Source organism: Thermobia domestica, chromosome 5 (assembly GCF_964235325.1).
Source record: "Thermobia domestica chromosome 5, izTheDome1.hap1.1, whole genome shotgun sequence".
NCBI lineage: Eukaryota > Metazoa > Arthropoda > Insecta > Zygentoma > Lepismatidae > Thermobia > Thermobia domestica.
The window spans coordinates 289,992,054-290,017,227 of NC_137458.1; the positions used below are offsets into that span (position 1 = coordinate 289,992,054).

General features: G+C 37.1%; 1 protein-coding gene across 17 annotated transcripts in view; it reads left to right on the forward strand.

Annotated features, from left to right (window-relative positions):
• Positions 1-25,174, forward strand: part of LOC145686681 (protein argonaute-2-like) — a 212,267-nt gene that overhangs the window by 82,493 nt on the left and 104,600 nt on the right. For all 17 annotated transcript variants that reach the window (XM_081760200.1, XM_081760204.1, XM_081760201.1 and 14 more), the window contains 4 exons: positions 1,404-1,509; positions 7,522-7,718; positions 14,960-15,093; positions 24,134-24,268. In XM_081760200.1, the coding sequence (XP_081616326.1) occupies positions 1,404-1,509; positions 7,522-7,718; positions 14,960-15,093; positions 24,134-24,268 (572 nt within the window). The remainder of the gene's footprint in view (positions 1-1,403; positions 1,510-7,521; positions 7,719-14,959; positions 15,094-24,133; positions 24,269-25,174) is intronic.

A 25,174-nucleotide genomic window follows, 5' to 3' on the forward strand; every position in this document is an offset into this window, starting at 1 on the left:
TTTCATATTAGTGGTACTAGACGTTTTATTTCATACAGGCACCATATCTTGGCGGCCATTTTGAAAACACAGACCCATGTAAACAATCTTTTGCCACAACGCTGTTTAGTGTATGAAGATCTATCGAACGAGGTATCACTCGACCCATATTTTCGTTTAAAATTTCTAACTTGGTCCTGGGCCCCATGAAACGCGGCCCTGGGGGCCACCACTACAATATCATTTGATTTGCCTTATGGCTTTCCTATTTGAGTTTTTGTTTGGTTCATTTATGTTCAACCGTTTTCATATTAGTGGTACCGGAAGTTTATCTGATACAGGTAATATATCTTGGCGGCCATTTTGAATACGGTGACCGATATGAAAAATCTTTTGCCACATCGCTTTTTAGTTTTTAAAGATTTATCGAACAAGTTGTCACTCGTCCCATGTTTCCATTTAAAACTTTAAAGTTGGACCCCGCGCCCCCTTGAAGAGCAGCCCTGGGGGCCACCGCGATATCACAAATCTATTTGCCGCATGGTATTTCCTATTTGAGTTTTTGTTGAATTCATTTATGTTCAACCGTTTTCGAGATATTTACCTGTCCTTAGGTTCTACGAACTTGTTAGGATTAACTTGATGTTTACAAATGTACGATACATACTTGGAAACAGGTGCGAACGCTAAGTTTTGGTAATAGTAAGTTTCATCATCCATGATCACAATCTTATTCGCGAACTTCTTGTCGGAGAGTTTGCGGCAGTTGATCTTAGCGCGCTTCTTCTGTTCGTCTGTATAAAATGGTGCACTTTTACATGTTTTAACCTTGAATCCGTATTCTTTCTTGAACTTCCTTTCACTGAATTCTGAAATTTGATATTTTCGTCCTAAAATACGGTTTGACAAATTAGGGTTCTTCAAGAGTTCTCGTCTAATCGAACTTTTCACTTTTTGTGTACATTTTGAAATTAAGCAACCAGATTTCTTCTTTCATGATACTTCACAGTCTCCACATAATTTTTCAACATTCTATGCACAGTACTATAAGGATATTCACACTTAAAATGAGTTAAAGCTGCCATAAAATCACATGTGCACTGGTTCTCGTAGAATTGGATAAGCCTCTCGCGGACAGCCTTGCCCTGTTCGGCTGTCATTCACTTCCCGTTTATGTTTACGCGCTCACACTTATCATACACTCGTGAGATACTAAGACTACCAAAGGGTGAAAATTTCATTGAGATCGAACGAGTGGTTTTTGTTTTATGCATGCTTTTTGCCAGTAACCTTAACTTAAATCGCACTCCTTATATATATATATATATATATATATATATATATATAATATGTATGTATGTATATAATGTATGTATGTATTTTACCTAACTCTCTTCTATTTATTTTTCCTCTGTTTCACATAGACCTGCTATTGAGAGGTTAAGACAAGACTGTTTCCCTCAAAACTGGCCAGCATTTGATGGTAGAAAGAATTTATACAGTTCAGGAACCTTACCATTTGGGCGTGAGGTAGGTACTACAAGCTACTTCGCAGGTTAGAGAACATAATAAATAAATAAATAAATAAAAAATGTTCAATGACTGGTGTGAAATCAAATCTTCTTTCTTGCATGCCAGATGAGTTCTTATTAGTTTGATTATCTGCTCGTTCCACGAACAGCTATTTGAATGCATGGTATTATCTTATTCTGACACTGCTTTTATATTATTTTTACGAGTTTTTTGGTGTGTGTGTGTGTGAAAATAATATTTGCTTTTCCCCTAACCCAAATTTTAAGTATACTTAGTCATTTGATTTAAAAAAGAGCATACAGCCCACGGATCAAATGTGGCCCGGCAACCGACCTTAAGTAGTCCGCCTTTTCAGTATTTCGTAGAGTGTAGAAAAGGATACTTGTAAGCATTAACACAACAGATGAATAGCTTCAAGTTTAATTAAAAGCTGTTCCATCACGATTAAGATGAGGTATCATATACTGTAATAGCATTATAGTATGTAGGACTTGGGTTGTGTGCACTCAGTAGTAGAGCGTTCACCACTGGTGCATGGGGTCCTTGATTCGATTTCAGCTCGCGCCAAGTGAGCTTTGTGGTGGGCAAACACCGTATACGTGTTTTTTTTTTCGGGGTTCTGTTTCCTCCCACTTTCTTCATTCCACCATTTCATTCATTTCTCATCATCACCGTCTCCTTTAGCCTAGCCGACATTACCATGGGACGTAAAACTTGATTTTATTTTTTTTTTTGGGGGGGGGGGGGTGCGGTTCATGTGAATATTACAGGCTTATATGCAGTTTATATAAATATTACAGGGTTGTATACAGTTTATGTAAATATTACAGGGTTGTATGCAGTTTATGTGAATATTACAGGGTTGTATGCAGTTTATGTGAATATTACAGGGTTGTATACAGTTTATGTGAATATTACAGGGTTGTATACAGTTTATGTAAATATTACAGGGTTGTATACAGTTTATGTAAATATTACAGGGTTGTATACAGTTTATGTAAATATTACAGGGTTGTATGCAGTTTATGTGAATATTACAGGGTTGTGTGCAGTTTATGTGAATATTACAGGTTTGTATGCAGTTTGTGAATATTACTGGGTTGTATGCAGTTTATGTGAATATTACAGGGTTGTATGCAGTTTATGTGAATATTACAGGATTGTATACACATACAGTTTATGTGAATATAGTTTACCATAACGTAGAGCAAGTGAAGGGTTCTGACTTGCAAAACCCGTTACAGATTTTAATACAGTACACCAGATTGGATTTCGGATACCCTTCTGTCACAAATCAATGCTAAATCAATTGGATAAATATGTACAAGTGTGTGAGAAAGTGAGAAATTTACTATATGCATATAGGATCTTTCACGTACATATCTGTTTTATATTTCTGTTTGCATAAGTAAAATGTATAGCAACAATATCATGCAGATATAGGCATTAACTTTAATGAAATAGCTCCTATCCGATGATGTATTTGTTGGAAATGTAACTTTCTTTTCGTATTAGTCACAATATAAAATAAACATACACCATAACTAATTATTTGATGAACACTAAAAAAAATATCCAATAATGGTTATATATATTTATTGTATATTTTAAATATTAAAATCTCTTCGTGAGTTATATCACATCTCATTGTTTTCCGCAAACACTTAATGATTTGATATAAGTATATATTTTTTTACTTCCCAAGTATGGAAGAAGGGGAAATTGAATGAGCTAAATTCGATATCTTCCGTAGGGTACTGCAATGTTCTTCTTTTGATGATCTTTTCACTTTGGCACATAGTTATAGTTTCGCTCATAAAATCACAACACTAAATGTCTACAATTTTTGTAGAAATTCAAATATTGTCTTTCTGTAAAATAATAAAATGAGTCGCGAATCTTCATTAGGTATATACAGTAAGATACAAAAAGTTTCTAATATATGCTTCCATCACTAACTAGTACTTGCTATGTGGAACGTGGTGAACTTATGATCTGACTAACTCGATACCAATTAGTCTATTCGTTAATCGCGAACTGAAACTACTATTTTGTAGCTAAGCAGTTTGTACGAAGTAAATTAAATTCAATACACAAAGACCTCCATTGGAGAAGTTTGTTGTAACTAAGTTCTTACTAAGAGAGTTGGCAAACTAGCTGATACATATCGATGCGAAAAACAATTGCATATTTACTAGGCGCAGTATACAAATTTCGTGTTGAAATAATAAAAAATAATTTGAAATGTTGTATTTCGGTATGTTTCGGCAAGTCTAAAACACATTAGCATTTCGAATGGTACTTGGATGGCTGGATAATACCTGGTTTAGCTAAATAAAAAAATAAGACGTTATTGCCATCTTTAATGTTCGCTCTGAGAAGGTTTGAATATTGGTTTTTTCTCATTACACATGTTGCATATACAGTAGAGCTCTCGCTAGTATAATCAATTCATTACATTCTTTTACATGACCCTAATTCAACATTTCATCTTCGAGTTATAACTCGTTTTATATCGTTCTGACCAATTTTCAGCAGGCTATAATATTAAAATGATGCATTTGTCCACCCATGTTGATCTTTTTTACATTTTCATGTTGGGATTCATTTCATTTCCCGAAATTTTTTGTTGTTTCATTAGTCCTAGTATATATGTACAGGCTGTTGCAAAATACTATTTACAGCACTTCTAATACGTGAAAAAAAAATCAAAAAATCCATGTAGAAAAATGCCGCAGAGTGCGTTAATTCGAAATTATGAGCCACCGAAATATTGCTTAAAATGGCGTGTTTGTGAAAACTTGCTAAAACAATTTTTTATTGAATTTGCTGCTATGACATTAGGACAATACTTTTTTGGAAGGTGTAATTCATCAAGTTCTCTAAATTACATAATTTTGAGAGTGTTGCGAACTTCGACATTTTTTTTAAACCATATTTCCAGAACGGTTTAAAATATCAAGAAGTTGATGTAAGCGGCATTGTGATCTTCACATCCATTGAAAACTATCTATGGAATTGGATGGTGCACTTATGTAAGCAGTTTTTCGAAATAAAGCCTTCTGAAATAATAATAATAAAATTTTAATCCGTAAAACTTTGCTCGTGTTCATTTGAAGTTCATGATTTGATCATAGTATTAGACATTAAAGCCTTTCAATATGCACTCCCCCGTTTGTTTTACTTAAGGCCACCAATTTTGATGTTTGTGATAGTGTACCGTCCTTAGCTTGCAACACTGAATAATAAGTGTAATATTGTGTGTTCCTTTAACCTTTTCAAGACCAACGGCTCAGGGGCTGAGCCAGCAGTTTAAACCTCCGTAGCTCATCTCCTAATTAACCTAGAGAGTTGATTTGGGATACCGACAAAATCTCGCGGCCGAAACATCGTCGCCCAAAATCTCGCCGGCCAAAACCTCGCGGGACAAAATCTCGCCGGGCCAAAACCTCGCGTGGCCAAAACCTCGCCGCCCAAAACCTCGCGGGACAAAATCTCGCCGGGCCAAAACCTCGCGTGGCCAAAACCTCGCGGGACAAAATCTCGCGGGGCCAAAACCTCGCGTTGCCAAAACCTCGCCGCCCAAAATCTCGCCGGGCCAAAACCTTGCCACCCAAAACCTCGCGTGGCCAAAACCTCGCCGCGAATGAAACTTGTCTTTAAAATTTACCCAATGAGTTTCTTAATATGCAATTCCACATTACAAATAATAATAATAATAATAATAATAATAATAATAATAATAATAATAATAATAATAATAATAATAAGAAGAAGAAGAAGAAGAAGAAGAAGAAGAAGAGGAGGAAGAAGAAGATACAAAAACATCGTGTGCGTGGGCTTTCTCGGGTTATTCCCGTTTCCTCCCACTTTCTTTATTCGATCATTTCCTTCATCCTGGTCATCTACGTCTCCTTTAACCTACAGGACATAATCAAGGCACGTCGTATTATTTCATACTTTCATAAATATTATTAGATTTTTGTTGAAATTTTAAGTTTTTGGATGCTCCAAAGTTCACGAAACTAACCCCGTTAGTTGTCATTGCTTTCCTTATGCAGACTTTCTTTCCATATAACCAGTTTAAAAACATCCTGTCGCCCTATCTTCACATTGAAATTCTCTAATACAGAAATAGAATTTTTATATGGTATCGCGAGACTTGGTCAAATACCCGTGATACTTTTTCTGAAACAGCGTCTTTTATACCGTCATCCTTATCATCTGTTGGAACATTTACATTTTGGTCAGGCGAGATTTTGGGTATGGCGACATTTTGGGGCGCGAGGTTTTGGCCCGGCGAGATTTTGGCCCGCGAGGTTTTGGCCTTGCGAGATTTTGTCCCACGAGGTTTTGGGCGGCGAGGTTTTGGCCAGGCGGGGTTTTGGCCCGGCGAGATTTTGTCCCGCGAGGTTTTGGGCGGCGAGGTTTTGGCCAGGCGAGGTTTCGGCCCGGCGAGATTTTGGGCCGCGAGGTTTTGGGAGGCGAGGTTTTGGCCAGGCGAGGTTTTGGTCCGCGAGGTTGTCGCCGCGAGGTTCTGGCCGCGAGGTTTTGTACCCAAACCGTTGATTTAGGTGTCTATCTCTTCAGGAAAGATGAAACGGTGTGCTTTTCATCCACGTTGGGGGTCTCGCAGTCGAAGGGAAGGGGGGAAATTGGATGCTTTTATTTCTTTCTCCCCCTCAGCATTTGGGGGGAAACTCTGCCCCAAAGGAGCTACAAGCATAAAAAGTGGTATTAATAAAGATAAATGAACATACTAATTAGTGATACCCTGTGTATGGGCATTGGTGTGCGAGGAATGAATGGGAGCCGGTATTGAATTTACCCTTTTTTCAGTGTATATTTTCTTATAAAAGCATATTACTTTAAAATCGTTGGACGCTGGCAACACTATTACTTGCCGTACGCCTTAAAAGTAATGTTACATGTACGCCAGACATTCGGAACAATCATATAAAAAATGAGAGGCGAAGATATAATAGCAAGGGAGAAAAAATTCGGAACATCGAACCTACGAGAATCATCCTGTATATATACTTTTTGATGGACCCTGACGTTGGTAGCCCTAGCGACGTCTCTAACTGTTACAGAGATCTGAACATCATCTCGCTGAAAAGCTTATGGAACACAGATTCCAGCAAGGTAACTTTTGTACCTCCCGTATCTAACCCGTAAAAGAAGAAGAAAGTCAAAAAAGTCAGAAGAAAGTATACTTCTTCGAAGTTTGTGGGGCTCTGGAAACACTGTTATTTGTCGTACGCTCGGGGACACAAAAGTTGCCTCGTTGGAATATGTGTCCCACAAGCTTTTCAACGAGGTATGGCTTATATTTCTATGACAATTAGGGGGAGGGGGGGTCGCTAGAGCTCCCAACGTTAGGGTAGACTAAAATATTTCGAAAAATATGTACAGGGTGATTCTCGTAAGAAACACGTTAGGATTTTTTCTTCTCACTTGGTATTGAACTTTAGTGTCTGGCGTACACGTGAAAATGTTTTTACGACAAAAAACAGTTTTGCAGCCTCACAAATTTCCAGAAAAAAATTAAAGAAATTTCTTCTTCTCCTACAGGTTTAGCACGGGGGCCACAAAACTTAGCTTGTTGGAATCTGTGTTCCATAACCTTTATAACGAGGTATCGTTCATGTTCCTGTGACAATTAGGAGTATTAGGGTCGCTAATGTATAAGTCTACGATTTTTTTGAAATCCCTGTTGGTCCTGAAAAGGTTAACATGTGGATTTGAAATGTGTAATAACCTGACGTAATGCTATTTGAGAAAAAAAAACACAACTTTAGATTGGGTTGGCAACACTGTTTACCTTGTGATATAACAGATTATGCTGAGTAATATTCGTTAGTTTAAAAGTTACAAGGGCGTTTCAAGGTAAGTGGTCCTCAAATGAATTAGAGCAAAGGAATCAATTCTCTTACATTGTTTTACGTTTTATGAATGTGTAATATATGTTTATTATCAGTTAGCTGAGTCTTCATTCTGATCTGACAGATTGAACATACCGTAAGGGTATGGGATGAAGAAAGAGAGCGTGATGAGGAATTTAAAATCGTTGTGAAGTATGCAGCGAAAGTGGATCTAAATACCTTATTAGATTACATGAATGGTGACAACCGTGCAAGGAAACCAGTACCACAGGATGCTCTTCAAGCAGTAGATATCATTCTTCGTAGTGCACCCGCCTTTCGGTAAGTACATTTTCTATTAATTGTTTCATAGAGGGTAATTCAAATAAAAGATATGCAGTCAATGGTGTTTACAAAATGTGACTTATCTTAGGCACAGAAAGAAACCGACGCACAGTCAAACACTAATTCTAAGAGCACGGTGGCTCAGTGGTAGAGCGCTCACCTCTGGTGCGTGGGGTCCCTGGTTCGGTCCCCGGCCAAGTAAGTCTGTGACGGACAACACGGGCTCGTGGGTTTTCTCGGGATGCTCCCGTTTCCATCGACTTTTTCACTTCACCAATTCTTCCATTAGCATTCAGTTGCTTTAATCATCATCATCTCCCTTAGCCTAACGGGCATAATTGTAGGACGTTAAAACTCAGATTTCATTTTCAAACCCTAACAATAAACATGCCTTATACTATGTCTTGACTGTAAATCGCTGGCATTTTTGACAGTAACTTTTGTCTTCGTTGGTGTCTTATTTGAAACATTAACCGCAAATCCTACTCCTACCGCCCAACAACAACTAATAATTTGAGCGGTACGTATAGGTGTACTATTCGGTCACCTCGTTAAAATATGAAGAAATATGAAATCTGTCAATAATAAGGTGTCTATCGGTCACGAAAGTCCTGGAATAAAAAAACGGTCATGAAAATCAAGAAAAAGTCACGAAATTCAGCTTTTGGGTCACGATTTTTTTATGTGTACAAATATGAATACAAACTAAAACATTTTGTTCTATAAAACCTCAAAATTCACCATGAAAAATGTTTATGGTCGGCTATAGACGCTACCAAATCGCAAGCAAAGCACGCTTTTATCGCATACTTGAAAATTTGGCCTAATTCGCGACCAAATTCGCTCTTGAAAATGTTACTAAATCGTATGGTTTGGCAAAGAAAAGGTCACGAAAATTCATTTTGGAGTTTTAGTAGACACCCTGAATAAGAAATACAGCATCAAGTAATGAACCGAGAGCACCGACTGCAGGAGTGAGAGAATGGCTGTTCTGAGAAGGGGACTAGGTGGTGTAGTGGTTAACGCATGGGCATCCGTGGTTCGATTGTTCGAGTCCCGGTCTAGTCAAATCAGTTTTTCATTCTTTGTAAGTTATTGAATTGACACCTGCAGATAATTTGGTGTGTAAAAATAAGTCTAAATCTGTCGTTTTCTCCTTTCATTAATATATGAAATCACAACTGTCAAAAGGTGTTCTCAATATATATGGACACTGGATTGTCGAAGCACTGCAGCTAGGTTGTGATACAAGCCATATTGTCTGAGTGGAGAGCACCGACTGCAGGAGTGAGGGTATGTTTGGCTGTTCTGGGAAGCGGACTAGGTGGTGTAGTGATTAGCGCATCGGCACGGTATGCCGGAGAACCCGGGTTCGACTGTTGGGAGTCCCGATTCAATCAAGTAACTTTTTCACTTTGTAAATTATTGAATTCACACTTACAAAGGACTTTGTGTGTAAAAATAAGCTTAAATCAGTTGTTTCCTCTTCTCATTAATGTATGAAGATCGAATCACTTTATACCACAATGTTTCACTTCTAGTGCAAGAGTTCATAGTTAAAAAGATACTTCTTATTAAAGTGCTTTTTATGTAGAAAAATTTTTACAGCAATTTCTTTGTAAAAGAAATACAATTTGACTCTTAACATTGTAAAAGGAGCGCGGTGGCTTAGTGGTAGAGCGTTCACCTCCGGTGCTTGGGGTCCCTGGTTCAATCCCAACTCGCGGTGTGTGGACTTTGTGGTGGACAAACACCGTGCTCGTGGGTTTTCTTGGGGCTCTCCCGTTTCCTCCCACTTTCTTCATTCCACCATTTCATTCATTTCTCATCATTACCATCTCCTTTAGCCTAACCGGCATAACCGTGGGACGTAAAACTCAAAGATTTCATTTCATTTCCATTTTTTCTAACTGTAAAAATCCTGTATATACTAACAAAATGTGAAAATATCTCTTAAGCTATGCTTCTTTTCTTGAAGTTATTAATTCACTTCACATTAATCTTGTCTGCAACATAATTAAATAGTTATATTTATTAAAACATTTTATTGATTATGTGGTCATCAAGAAACTTCTAAATTCAAGACTTTTGGCTGTTAACCTAAGCACTTGGAGTCTGCAACTAAACTATTGAAATCAATCTTTCGTCGTAAGAATGATATATATTTTGTTTGTTGCAAGGTCAAGCTGTAGACATAAGACTATTTTTGTGGAGAATTACCAAATCTTGACAAGAGCATTACATTGTAATTTTTAGCCCTGAAATAAGTATGCAGATGCAAAATAGCAATAGAAATGGAAAGTATACAATATTGTTGTATGTGGCTTGATTTTGATAACTAAAGCTCAATTGAAATTTGTTATGATTTTGTGTGATGCTGTCATCTTTTGTTTAACCAGCCTTTATCCAAGTTTGAAGTTGGACTTTTTGACCTGATCTAAAACGATTCAAAGACATTTCTTTCTATGAAGGATGAAGAATTAACACATTTACTTCTGTAATCTTGTGGTTAGTTGAGTTGATGTGTTTGACAGGGGTTCCTAATTTTTAGAGTTCCTGATATATTCCTTGATCGTGATTTCACTGTTCCGTTTTATCGTACCAGTGTATATTTCCGAATATTCACATCCTGCCTGGTGAACTCCTGATTCTAATAATTTGCCCTGATAAGTTTTTAATTGCCAAACGGTGTTATGAAGGCACTGAATCCTAATATTTAAGCCAATTTTTGTATCGCGTTAATTCTACCCATAAAAGTAAGGCCGTACACTTTTTGTCAGTATTTTATACTGTGTTCCTGTTTTCTGGAAGATGCATGAGCTTGATTTTACATTTATCAGTTGTGTGTTAGTCGTATTCATTTTTTTAAACCTAGCCCTGAAAAGATTTCTAACTACTGTTTAAAATTTTGAATTTGAAAAATTAGTCTGTATGCCCGTACAAGAAGTTGATCCAAACATTGTCATTTATTTTATATGAAAAAGCTACAGACTCACTTCACTTCTTAGAGCAGAGAGAATGATCTCTCTGACTCAAAACCTTCAACAACAGTTATAAAGATAACTTCATAGGTAGGTCAAATGGGTACGACCAAAATGCGTTGGACAAATAAATAAAAAAAATAAAAAATTAAAATTAAATTAAATTTAAAAAAAAAGTTCATAGCATCCTCAAAATCAACGGAAATCAGAAGAAATCCAGTTGAGAATGCTTGAAGAGCATTGCCCGAACTAACTTAAAAAGAATTATTTTTTCGAAATTTACATGAAATTGTATATTAAATGTATTTGATTAAATTTAATAGATAATACACTGACATATTTGGAACCTACGTATTAGGGGATCTATTGAATTAGTTGTATTGAGCTGTCACTTTTATCACCGTATATATACTGAAAATGCAGATATAACCAGTGGCCACCGGTTAATAATTGGTATCAAACTGTTCACCATTTTCTTAGCCACCAATATTATCTCTATGACTTACGGTTCCCGAGATATGGCTTCTTAAATCTCCCGAAATCGGAACTTTTTTGGCCAGTGTCTCGGGAACGGTAAGAATGACGCGAAAAATTCCATCGCTTTTGATTCTTTATAGAATGGGCGGCTCAAAATTGAAAAATTCGCAAATATCAGATATATACTCACACACATATATATAGAGAGAGAATTCAGTAACGACCTTTTTTAGTTCGTTGATAAAAACAGAAAAAGTGTATAGCCTTACTTTTATGGCCAAGATTAATGCATAGGATATAAAAATTGGCTTAAAGACTCCACAACATCGCCTGGTAATTTAGAAAAATCTTTATCACGCTACAAGAATTACTTCGTAGACAAACTATCACAATCAGGCGTTTACCAGGCAGAATGTGAATGTTCGGAAACATATATAGATACACCAAAATGGAACATTGAGCTCAGGCTCAAGAAACACACCAGGAACTACGAAGAATGAGGAAACAAGTGTCTCAAGTCTATCAAACCAATATTACACAAGGAAAAGCAACCACAAGATTTGAGAAATAAGTGTTCTACTCAAATCTTCATCCTTCAAAGAAAAAAATGTGTTCGAATCATTTTACATCAGGTCGAAAAATCCAACTTTGAATTTAGATAGAAGTTGCTTACATAAAAGATGGGACAGCGTCATACAACAGCGCCCTAACTTTTATTTATCAAAATAAAACTTAAAAAAATAAATACATACATACATGCATAAAAAAAAAAAAAAAAAAAAAACAAGTACAGGACCGAAATCGTCATTAAAACTATGATTTACATGTACGCTCTTTTATTTTTCTGTACTTTATGTATAAGAACTCTGTATAATTTTAATTTCTATTGCTATTTTCCATCTTCATGTTTATTTTAGGGCTGATAGGTACAAAATTCAAATAATCTATATTTTTTCCTCAATTTTCCAAAACATGATCTTATGTTTACTGCTTGACCTAACAGCGAACAAAACATAAACCTTTATTACGATAAAAAATTGGTTTCGAAAGTCAGCTACCACATTCAAAGTATTTATGTTAATAGCCAAAAACTTGAATTTACTGTAAGTGTTTCTTGATGATCACGTAATTAATAAGTTACTGTATTAACAATTACTATTTAATTTTTTACAGACTAGTTTAATGTAAAGTGAATTAGTTACATGAAGAAAAGAAGATGTATAGCCTAGAGAAATTTTCCCATTTTCTTAGTGTATATGGGACTTGCATGATGTTAGTGTTAAGTTGTCACTTCTTTCAGAAAGAAATTACCGTATCCCCCCCACCCCCCACACACACACACACAAAAAAAAAAAAAAACAGTTTAACAAGAGGTCTCTTTCCAACAATGAACCCTTGTACTAAAAGTGGAAATTATGTGTATAAAATTATTCGATCCTAATGTAACTTGCTGATGAACGAGGCCATAGCTTAAGTGGCTGAAACCGCCCAGTAAAAATCTTACAATCAATGGAATTTAGTGCTCTCACTCATTATTTTAATAACGTTAATGAAGTTAAGCACTATTAGCTTAACGATGAGTTTGCAAATCCTAGTCAGGCGCAGTCAGTCATTCCCAATAGGAGCTCACGTGGTTCGGATTGCACATTAAACTGTTGATCCACGTCTCATATAGCCTTACTGTGGAAAGGAACGCTAAACAAATCTAATATAATTAACTATAGTATACATTGTTAGTTGCACACATCAATTGACACCCAACAGTAACTTCAATAGCTGTACGTACCGGTAAAGTTAATGAAGTTATCGTTGTAAGCAAACATATATAGGTTTTCTCTCGTTGTTATAAGCTTAGTGAAATCGTTGAGTATGTCAGACACGTGCTGAAAATCTTCGAGTGACTGCTAAAATAATGTTAAGTGAAGTCATGAATAAAATGAAATAAAATGGTCTTGAGTAAATATCTTCGAGAGTTAATTGGAAACTGCAAAGATATTAGTATCTCTAGACAGACGAAGAAAGTGAAAAATATTTTCACAGATTAAAGCCAAACTAATATATAAATGAGCAGACGTGATTTAGTAAAACATTATGAATGGCATTGTAAATTTTAATATATGCATTGGATTGATAATAATTCTTTATTCTTGCTCAAATATTAGTCATGGAATATTTCCACCATTTCATGGAATATTTCATGAAGGCCTGTTGTAATACCGGTTACGAATTTGTAGAAATTGTTTTGCTTTGGTATTTATTACGATGTCATAATTTTGTATTATTATTATTATTATTATTGTATTTTTTACGGAAGGTTTTTCCTTTCTCCTCTGGTTTAGCAATTAAGATAATCGCCTACGATATGATCTTAGTAACTTCTAGTCTATGCAATATATTGAATAGAAGATTTATTGAAAGTAACTTTGATTTAGGAGTTAGGATTTATATTTCTGGGCTTTCAGTGTCTAAGGATATTTAGCCCGTCATATTTTGAGGAATGACGTCCGTCGGCGAGCACACTATCCGAGGAAAGGAAAGGAAAGGAAAGGAAAGGAAAGGAAAGGAAAGGAAGAGAAAAGAAGAGAAGAGAAGAAAAGAAAAGAAAAGAAAAGAAAGCAAAGAAAAGCAAAGCAAAGCAAAGCAAAGCGGCCTGGAACCTATATGGTAGGTACCATCCCGACTTTTGCCTGGTGTGAATGAGGAAAACCTCATTCATGTTGGCTGGCCTAAAAAAGCTTTTAACACTTCTTCGACCGAGTGCCTCCACTGGGAACAAAAGGCGAGAGCGTTAGCTACTACGCTACGCGGGGCCAAGGAACTTTGATTTGTGCGTAATCATAGGAAGTCATTTTTTCTCTTCTTTCGGGTCGGAATGTAAATCATCATCATCCCCATTAATTAAACTAAAGCCGAGTAAATTTTTAACAAAAGAATATAACATTTACAAGTCAAATTGCTGAAATCAGCATATCTAAATATTGCTACTAATGCAGTTTAGATAAAAATTAGGTAATTGCTTGAGCCTTTCATATGACATTGAAACATTTTATTCTTTTATTTTTGTCCGTGATTGGGACAACTATACATGATAGGGATTGATATAGTGATCGCGAGGATTCGTGAAGCTTGACCTAGAACGCGAGAGTGTGTCCCGGTCGTCAAACTCACCCACGAAAATTTGCCAATATCGTTCTCGCGCTATACGGAGAACATCTCTTGAGAGTACAATGTTGTCGGATTGGCGCAAAGTTTCAATTTGTTGTTATTGTTGTGCTTGTTATTTTATATTTTTCTATTATTATTATTACCATTTATATCGAATAATTGTTAGTGTTCACGTTATAGTCCTTTAAGTGCTATTTTGTTGTTGTTGTTGTTTGTTTGTTTGTTTGTTTGCCATGGCTTCTAAGTTTGGCAACATTGTTGATGCACTTCTACTGTTTCACTTTTTCTGAAGTGTGCGTTGAGAAGACAGCTCCACGAATCGTTCCGAATTCTTCCGATGCATCACACGTGAAGGAAAGTAGTTCTCTGATTTATGTAGAGTCCAGGCTTCACAAGTCTTCGCAGTCACTGTAGCATTTCATGGAATATTTTTATCAACCGACTACCTAATAGCAGTATAAAACATTCATTTATTAATATTACTGTTATTAAAAGCTTTGTTTAACTAACAAAACATTATTCTTAACGAAATGAAACTTAACACAAAAAAAAAAAAAAAAAAAAAACAGTTGTGATATTACTGATTTTTTTCCCCCTTTTTCTTCCTTGATGCAGTTTTACTCAAGTTGGAAGATCATTCTTTACTGAACCGAGGGACCAGGTTCTTAATCTTGGAGGCGGTATGGAAGCGTGGTATGGATTTTACCAAAGTGCCATTTGTGGGTGGAAGACATTCCTAAATATTGATGGTAAGATTTATAGTAAATACACTTCGTTACAGGAGGCCAGTGTCATTCATTTTCACGACAGTACATGTAATTCTAATCGTGTTGAACTATTCGCTCATGTCTTGTGCGATTTGGATGGTCAAACTCAGTCAACAGAATTTGGTGTTTAAATTATTAGACTTCCAAATTATGCTTTGCGTAAATACAGAGAGTATTGTAGCACGGCTGTGTCCGTCTGTCTTTCTGTCTGTCTGTAGGATGACAGGTATGAGAACTAAAACGGTAAGAAATATCAATATATATCGATTTAGTGCCCCAAGAATAGGTTCCATATCCTCCTTTAGTTATCTATTCAAACCGTAAGTGATAGTGTGGTCCCGAGTGGCATAGTCGCTAACATTCTTGCCTTTGATGCGGGCGGTCCCGGGTTCGATTTCCGGTGGGGACACTCGCTCGAAAAAGTGTAACAGCTTTTTTCAGGCCAGCCATCTTGAATGAAGTTTTTCCTGGGTTTCCCCCATTCATACCAGGCAAATGCCAAGATGGTACCTAATATAATGGTCCACTCCCTTCCTTCACTTTCATCGAAAAGTGTGCTCGCCGAGGGACGTCATCCCTCATATACGTGACGTGCTAAATGGCCATAGATTTAATTCCTAATTTCCCGTAAGTGATAGGAATCAACCATTTCCCGTTTCAACATTAGCCACCATAGAAATAGACTAAAAACGGTAATAGATAGCGAGAAGCAGCTTTTTGAAATTGATTAAGTCCGAAATGAAATTGATTAAGCTGTAGAAATCTGCAGCAACTTCTCAATTCAATTGAAGGGTAAGGGGGAAAAAAGAAGGAATGTCGCAAAACTCTTATTTTCGAGAAAACGGCGTTTTAATATTGAAAACCGCGTTAAAAGGAATAGGGTTAGTCAAATATTTTGCCCTTTTTTACGTTGATATTTTTCTTCTACGTATGCATACATATATAGCCGAATAGTACCAAGAGTCAGCAACAGATAGGACAAAGTACCGGATAAAGCGCACACACATGGACATCAATTGTGATCCACTGAGAGGAAAAACAGTAATAGGTATGTTTTTTTTTTTTCGTTCATGTGGATTTTTCATTTCAAGAACAAGTTCCATCTCCCAAGTTCAATATTTCTCCTTTGCAACCAGAATTGATAGCACAGTGTTGGTTAAAACAGCAAAGAATAACATTAAACTGACGTTTCTTGACATACTAATTGAAGACTTCTTCCGATAATGAATAAATTAGTGGAAAAAGTTTAAAAAAAACGTTCAACATTTTGGTTTCTCGCGTAAGTGACTTACTGATCCGAGATGTGAATTCATTCAAATTTTTGGCACTTCTTCCAACATAATCTCGCTATTTTGAATTTTCCGAAAGCCAGTACCCGGTTATATCACTCTTTCGTGCTTGAAAACGGTATATTCATTTCATTTCGTGATAGCTGTTAGGCATAATTGTTCGTTAATTCCGTAAAATAATTTTCCCATTGTCGCTTCTAAAATGACTTTCCAAAATAGAAATGTGGCCAAATTGTCATCCGAAAACGATAGATTCAGTTCATTTCAGAACAGGTACCAGAGCCAAAATGTACACCACACAAAGGAGTTTGGTTTGTCACTCAACATGAAAATGGAGGAAGGAGGCGGCCGCGGTGGCTTAGTGGTAGAACGCTCACCAGTAGCGCGTGGGTTCCTGGGTCAGTCCCAGCTCCCGCTAAGTAAGCTTTGACGTATATAAACTGTGTGTGGGTTTTCTTGCAGTTCTTCCGTTTCCTCTACCTTTTTCATTCCACTATTATCATTCATCTTATCATCACCCTTAGCCTGGATGTAATATCGTGGGACATGAAACTCAAACAATATGTATAGAAATTTGCGCTGATTACACTAGTTAACAAACGTTTTGTTACATAAAAGGAAATACCTGTTCTTAAAGGAACTTTTTGCGCTGAATTCGAATATGCACTCGGTTTTTCTCCATCACGTACGATTTTCCCGTAACAGAGGGATTTTCGGGAAAATCCCTCAAAAATTTCCCTTTTTGTTTATTTTACACCCCAAGATCTTGTCCCCTTGCATATACTAACATAGAAATTATACCTAAGTATACTTTGATTCATATTTAACAAACCCACCAAGTTTCGTAATAATCGCTTTATTCTTTCTAGAGAAATAAATATGTTTGTATGTATACTGTGTATGTATACTGTGTGTACTGTTTATTGCACCTTATAGTAATGCTTTCAGATCTCTTAAGTTGAGGTAAAACGTTTTGCTTTATTACCACAAACACATATATAAAATATAATACAATATAATTTACAAGTGTAACAATTTACAATAAACAATAATACAAATGTACCAAAAGGTCATGAAAAGACAATCAAAACTATCACAATATATGAAACTTCCATTGGGTTACAAATACGTACACTACTTCCTTCTTTTGTAAGAAATGTTGCATTCTCTAACAAGACCCCAACAATAGTCCCCCATCATTGAAGGATCCCATCGTCCCTGGTACCTTTTCTCCATTGCCATTATATCTTGGTGGAATCTTTCCCCCTGTTCGTCGCTGAGAGCACCTAGGTTAGCAGGAAAGAAGCTGAGGTGGGAGTGCAAAAAGTGGATTTTTAAAGACATCCTACAACCCAACTCTTTGTATTTCTGTATCATGTCCTGTACGATTTCTGTGTAACTCTCAGCTTTGTTATTGCCCAGAAAGTTGCGCACAACACACTTAAATGCTGTCCAGGCAGCTAGCTCAGCACTGTTTAACTTGCTGTCAAAGCTATCTTTGAGCATTAATTTCCTAATTTGGGGACCAATAAACACTCCCGCTGAAATCTTAGCATCACTCAGGTTAGGGAACTTATCTCGCAAATACTTGAAACCTTCACCAGATGTGTCCATGGCTTTGACAATTTTTTTCATAGGTCCTAACTTGATATGAAGTGGCGGTAGTAATATCTTATTAGGATTTACCAAAGGAGCGTATTTGACGTTGCATTCTCCAGGTACGTAATTCACTCTAGGTTCCCATTCTTTCACTTCATAATGTTTGTCATCAGCTCGGCTATCCCATAAACATAAAAAACATTGGTACTTCGTGTAACCGCACTGCAGTCCTAATAAAATACCAACTACCTTGAGATCATAACATATTTGCCAACAATGGTCCTTGTAATTTATAAGATTTAGCAAAGTTGTCATGGTGTCATAGGATTCCTTAATCTTCACTGAGTGCGCAAGTGGTATAGAAGGTTTTTTATTTCCATTATGTAAAAGGACAGCTTTAAGGCTGACCTTTGACGCGTCGATAAATAACCTCCATTCTTCTGGAACGTAAGGAATTCCTAGCTCCGCCATCAACCCATTTATATCCGTACATACGCACACATTATCTTGCATTGAGAAATAGCTTGAAAATGGAACATGCCTTTTCCTGTACACTGATATGTTCGTTTCTGCATCCAATAAGTTCCACTGCTGGAGCCTTGATCCCAGAAGTTCCGCCTCTTGTTTTGTCAGGTGCAAATCACGGACTAGGTCATTAAGTTCACATTGCCGGATGAAATGTGGCTCGCGAACACAGTCAGGGATGAACGTTGGATCCTTGGATGTACATGTTGATGTCGATGGTTCATCAAGGTCATGATCATCATCAGAGTCTTTTGGCCATATCTCTTCCCAGTTGGTAGGGGGCTCGGGAAGTGGAAGTTCTTTTGCATTCTGTTACATTTGATAACAAATATTGATAACCATTTCATGAACAAAACGAAAAAACTTGGAGAATTGTATATATATGTATTAAGATATACATATACTGTACGTTTAAAAAAAAATATACGTTGGAAGTACATTCTATTTTTATACACGTTTCTAATTTACAGAGAGCAATACAAGTGTGTTGTTGACTATTGTAAATATTCATTTTTATGTCTGTGTTTGTAGTAATAAAGCAAATCGTTTTTACCCCAACTCAGAAGATCTGAAAGCATTACTATCAGGTGCAATAAACAGTGCACACAGTATACATACAAATATATTATTTCTCTAGTAAGAACAAAGCGATTTTTACGAAACTTTTAGGGTTTATTAAATATAAATCAAGGTATACTTAGGTATAATTTCTTTGTTACTATATGTAAGGGGACAGGAGCTAGGGGAATAAAATATCTGAAAAGGGAAATTTCTGAGGGAATTTCCCGAAAATCCCTCTGTTACGGGAAAACTGTACGTGATGGAGAGAAACCGAGTGCATATTCGAATTCAGCGCAAAAAGTTCCTTTAAGATCAGGTGATTTTTCTCATGTAACAAACAAAAAGTTTAAATTTGTTAACTAGTGTTATACAAACATGCCAACATAACACCAAGGTGACCAACGTAAGGCACTGCAAGGTCGCGAGAGATACTACGAATATTGTAGTATGTTCTGGCCAGTAAAGTATTGTTTATACAACAAATGACGTACTATATTTGGGCCAATACGGTATTGTTTGTACTACAAATATCGTGCAATATTCTGGCCAATACGTTATTGTTTATACTACATATATTGTGCTGTATTCGGGTCAATACGGTGTTGTTTATACTACAAATACCGTATTATATTCTTCAATAGGGTATTGTTTGTACTACTGAAGATTGGGCCCAGGGGCGTCATTTAGGAGGGGCAGGGAGGGGCAATTCCCCCCCTGAGTTTGGGATTTATATAGATTTTATCAAAAGAATAATGGTAAATCAGTGAAAAACGAGAAATTTTACCTAAATCAAGGGGTCTTGCCCCCCCGCCCCCAAGCAAAATCTGAAATGACGCTCCTGGTTGGGCCACATTTATGGAAACGATTTTGTCGCTAGGGCGTTAAACCGTATTTTTACCAGTGGTTGTGCTCGATATGACGACCCTGACTATAAACTATAGCCTGGCACCGAAGTTTCCATTGGAGTAGGCTTCTGTTCAGATAAATCTGATCAAGTTTGGACCATTCCTCCGTGCAAACTTTCCACAAGCCAGTCAATGTGCGTGGGCGACGGAAGGAAATCGCTTGCTTCAAACACCCAAAAGCACAAAAGTCCATGGGTGCAGCGTTGGGAGACTTGACAGGGATGTCTGAGTATGGGATAGCATGAATTCCAGTTTTACGCGCTTTGCGGGTCATGTATGCCACAGTTGTTCGAGCCGTGTGACTGGCTGTTTTGTCTTGATGGATGAAGGCTTTCGACACCTCAACGACGTAATATCCTATTTTAAATACTGTTCATAACATACTTTTCGATATAATGGGCTTTTTCAATTTTACTAACATTCTTTCGCCTAAATTAGTCCGCTGAATCGTGGGTTTATTTTATTTCGTGTAGTATACTATGAATTCGAAAGTTGGTCGTTAACGTGTATGAATACAAATTAAGAATTTTTTAAAACGACATGTTGGAATCTTCTGGAGGCAAAAGGGAGGACAAACGGGTGATTCGAGGAGAGTACATAATATTGAATTCCACTATATATAAGAGTTTCTGATCACTGCTGTAGCCAGATACTTGTCAAAGGAGGCATTTATATGATGAGAATCGGTTACTATTAGCAATGTGCATTCGGTGTGGCGATATGCATTTGCGTACTAGATCTGTCTGAGAAAAAATGTCCAAATTTTGATCTGGCTACTGGATTGAGATATGAAATTTCATGCCCTACATATTGGTATACACGAGGAGCGTTCGACTCAATCTGGGACTTTTTGTAAAAATAAATAAATAAATAAAATATAATATAATATAATACAAAATAGAATAAAATACATTTTAAGGATTGGAAACTTCATTTATGTCTCTGCATAGCCCCCTGTTGTAGTTACAGATTTATCCCAGATATTGCAAATCTTTAGCATAGAAAGATGTCATTACGTGTGAACCATAGGAAAATGTCATTATGTGTTAGAACAGCCTCTTTCAGTTCATCACTTGGAAATGTTGACCTCCAAGGTATGTTTTAGAAGCCCAAACTGGCCTTCTTTATCATACTGGTCTTTCAATTTAGTTCAGACTACAACTCTTTGCTCAAAAGTGCAAAGTTGTTTTGCAACCCAGTGTGCACTCAATTTTCGGAATAGCGAATGATTATGTGTTTACTGTCCTAACGTAAGATTACACACGTTGACAGTTTCACAAGAAGTTATGCGAGGATTGTCAATAATAAGCTGTTCCAGCACTCTGAATGTTTCCAGGAATGACGGCTGTATATTGAGATCCACTGCGTATTAGGCGTACGGCCATCTTTTAATAGCTTGCATCATTTAAATGTCTTACTGCGTCTGAGTACCTCTTCACCGTATTGTGAGTGAAGTCTTCTGTAAATTTCATCTGACTTTATGCCCTCCTTCACTAAAAACTTTATCCACAGTTAGCCGCCATCCTGAATAACGATCTCTGGGCTGACGTATGAAATGAGAGCCGCCTACCAGTAACAGAACACAATTCCAGTTCCTACTACACGCGCTACCGTGCCCTGAGATTCGATTTTAAATTGTAAAAATAAAAGTATCAGATTGACTCGAACGTCCCTTATATATATGTCATTACATATACTGATCTGGAAAGATCAAAAATGTTGCGGTGAGAGCCAATCACTGACCACGTATCATCGGGAGTAATCTGCATCACATGGCCGGCCGAAATTATATTCTTTTCAGTTTTCTCTATGAACTAAGCTCTCTTTTACTACCGTCCGTAAACAGCTATGGCCAACCACATCCCGCTCGTTCGACTGCACGATGCGAGGTCTATTATTTCTGACTTTCTGGGTCGGAATTTGATACCTCTAAATTCAAGTATCTTCTTAATTGTCTCATGATGCTGTGTCGACAGCAAAAAATTTTAGTGTTCCCATCGAAAATAGAGAATTCACGTGCTTTTTAAAATGCATTCTGCTCGCACCGTAGTTCGTAAATTTTGATCCATATGCTGCAGACAAAAGAATTCGAAGAGACTAAAAGTACAGCATGTAACAGATTTGCTGAAATAGGCTGCGGTGGCTCAGTGGTAGAGTATTTACTTCTGGTGCATGGGGTCCTTGATTCGATTCCAGGTCGCGCTAAGTGGGCTGTGTGGTGGACATAATCCGTGTACGCGGGTTTTCTTGGGGTTATTCCGTTTCTTAACACTTTCTTCGTTCCACCATTTGATTCAGTTCATATCATCACCGTCTCACTTAGCCTAGCCGGCATAACCGTAGGACGTAAAACTTATACATTTCATTTCATTTCATTTTTGATTTGCTGAAATCTTATCGAGGGTTAAATAGAGGTGCTGGGAAGAAAATGTTTGGAACCTGTTTGTACAACAATATTTTTGTGATAAATTATAAAGAAGTGTCGTATCATCAGTATCATAAATGAAATACTGCATGTAAGCAGAATACATTTTCAGTATTAATGCACTAAAGGAGGGGACTTGTCATCCCCCCTTACCTATACCCCACTATCTCTGATATTACACGTGTTGTTGCATCTAATCTCGCACGGTCTGTGGGATTGAATCTCCATATCCCTTAAGCTGAAGTTAGGCAGTTATTATGATGCGACTGAAAGAGAAAGGTCATTAGAAGGTAGAAACAGAAAAAGAAAAATCGAGGAAACTTTTTTGTATTCAGCTTTTATTCTCTTCCTTTAGGCTAATATGATTGAACGAAATATTGTGAACCGTTTCTTTTAAAAAGATTGACTATTTTACTTTTGTGATGTGTACAGCCCGGATTTATTTGCAAAATGCATATTTATAGTAACATGCATAAACGTATAGAAAGTATTTTCTTCTTTCCGACGGACTTGTAAGTATTCGTTTTTGATGCATTTGATAGCGCATATAAGTGCATATTTTGAGTGAATTTCGATGCGCATGCATATTTCGTAAACTTTTCAGGATACTGCATATTTCCGAATTTTATTGCTGCATACTAACATATTTCAGAGTATATATCACAAGAAAGTAGATTATATTTAAGGTGAACTGAATCTCTGTAAAGGCAGATATAGAATAAAATGTATAGAATAATAGAAGGGTTGTATCCTAAATTCGTCCACATGACTTGTCTTGGACATGCTCTTCATCGCGTAGCAGAAGCAATCAGATCTCCCAATATTCGGCAGTAGATGCGCTAAGAACGTATGTGTGAAAGTTGCGCGTACGTATCTTTCGCGTGAAATGTTCGAAGTGCGAAAAATGTTCCGGTGCCTTCGCAACCAGTTTTAATCCGATGGGGCTTGTGGCTAGAAGCTGTATCGTATTATGCAGATAACTTAAATCAAGTGAAGACAGTTGTAGACTCACTAAATCCCTATGGCGCAGCCGCTATTTATATGTCACAAAAATGTTTCTCTACTAGTGGTATTGAGAACAAAATTAAGTATGTACACAACCACTCCTCGAGAAGAATTATTACACAGTTGGAATTCCGTAACAATGCTTTGCAGCATTCACTCTCCTTGTTGGGCGAATTATCGCAGACGTTATGCAGTGAAACTCACGATGTTGCGAAAATACCGTCAGATAAACTTTGCCAAGTATTAGGCAAAAACCGCGGGTACAATACAATCTGTGACACTGGAAATGTATTTAATAGTGAAAACCTGGAATTGGAAGGGGATCTAACACAGAAAGACATCTGGTGTTTTTCAAATGCACCAGTGACTTCTGCTGATGTAGAAAGGAATTTTTCGATCTACAAAACGTTTCTCACTGATAAACGCAGAGAGTTTACGGAAGAAAACCTAAAGATGTTCATAGTTAATTGCAAACAGAGGCCATTAAGATATATTTTTTGTAAGAAATTGACATTTTATTTTCTTAGTGTATATTTCAGTGCATATGTTACATTTTTAATGCATATTATTTTTTATATTATTCGTGCATATTTGCATGCATATCTCGGGGTTTGTTTGTGCATGGAAATCCGGGCTCAAGTGATGTATATAAAATAGGCTCTATATGGTAGTTGCAATTTGTTAATACGTATTCTGTATTTGATCTTTTTCAGTTGCTCATAAGGGATTTCCAAAGTCTCAAGAAGTAGTGAAACTTTTAGAGGAATTATGTAAGACTTCGATAGACAATCTGAACAGACAGGGCTTAAACCGTTTTCAAGAAAACGATCTAGCAAAATTTATCAAAGGTAGGTAGATATAATTTCATTACAACATTAATTCCCTTATTTCATTTATTGTATAAGTTTATATACAAAGTGTACAACTTTGCTTTCGCCGTTTTCCGAGACATTGCTGAGTGAAGACTCGCGTCAAACTCAAGAAGAATTGGCACGATCATTGGGAGTGACACAGCAAGCCATTTCAAAACGGCTCAAAGCCATGGGTATGATTCAGAAAAAAGGAACTTGGGTCCCGTATGATTTGAAACCAAGAGACGTTGAACGGCGTTTGTGTGTTTGTGAACAGTTGCTTCAGAGGCAAAAACGGAAGGGATTTCTGCATCGCATTTGACCGGGGGCGAAAAATGGGTTTATTACGATAACCCTAAACGCAAAAAATCATGGGGATATCCCGGCCATACTTCCACGTCGACGGCCAAACCGAATATTCATGGCTCCAAGATCATGCTCTGCATTTAGTGGGACAAGCTCGGCGTCGTGTACTATGAGCTGTTAAAACCAAGTGAAACAATCACAGGTGATCGTTATCGAACGCAATTAATGCGTTTCAGCTGAGCATTAAAGGACAAACGGCCGCAATACAGCGAGAGGCACGACAAAGTGATTGTGCAGCACGACAACGCTTGACCCCACGATGCAAAAGTGGTCAAAACGTACTTGGAAACGTTAAGATGGGAAGTCCTGCCCCACCCGCCGTACTCTCCAGACATCGCTTCCTCTGATTATCACCTGTTTCGATCAATGGCGCATGACCTGGCTGACCAACACTTCCGATCTTATGAAGAAGTCAAAAAAGTGGATCGATTCGTGGATCGCCTCCAAAGATGAAATATTTTTTTCGACGCGGCATTCGTATGCTGCCCGAAAGATGGAAGAAAGTAGTGGCCAGCGATGGACAATACTTTGAATAAC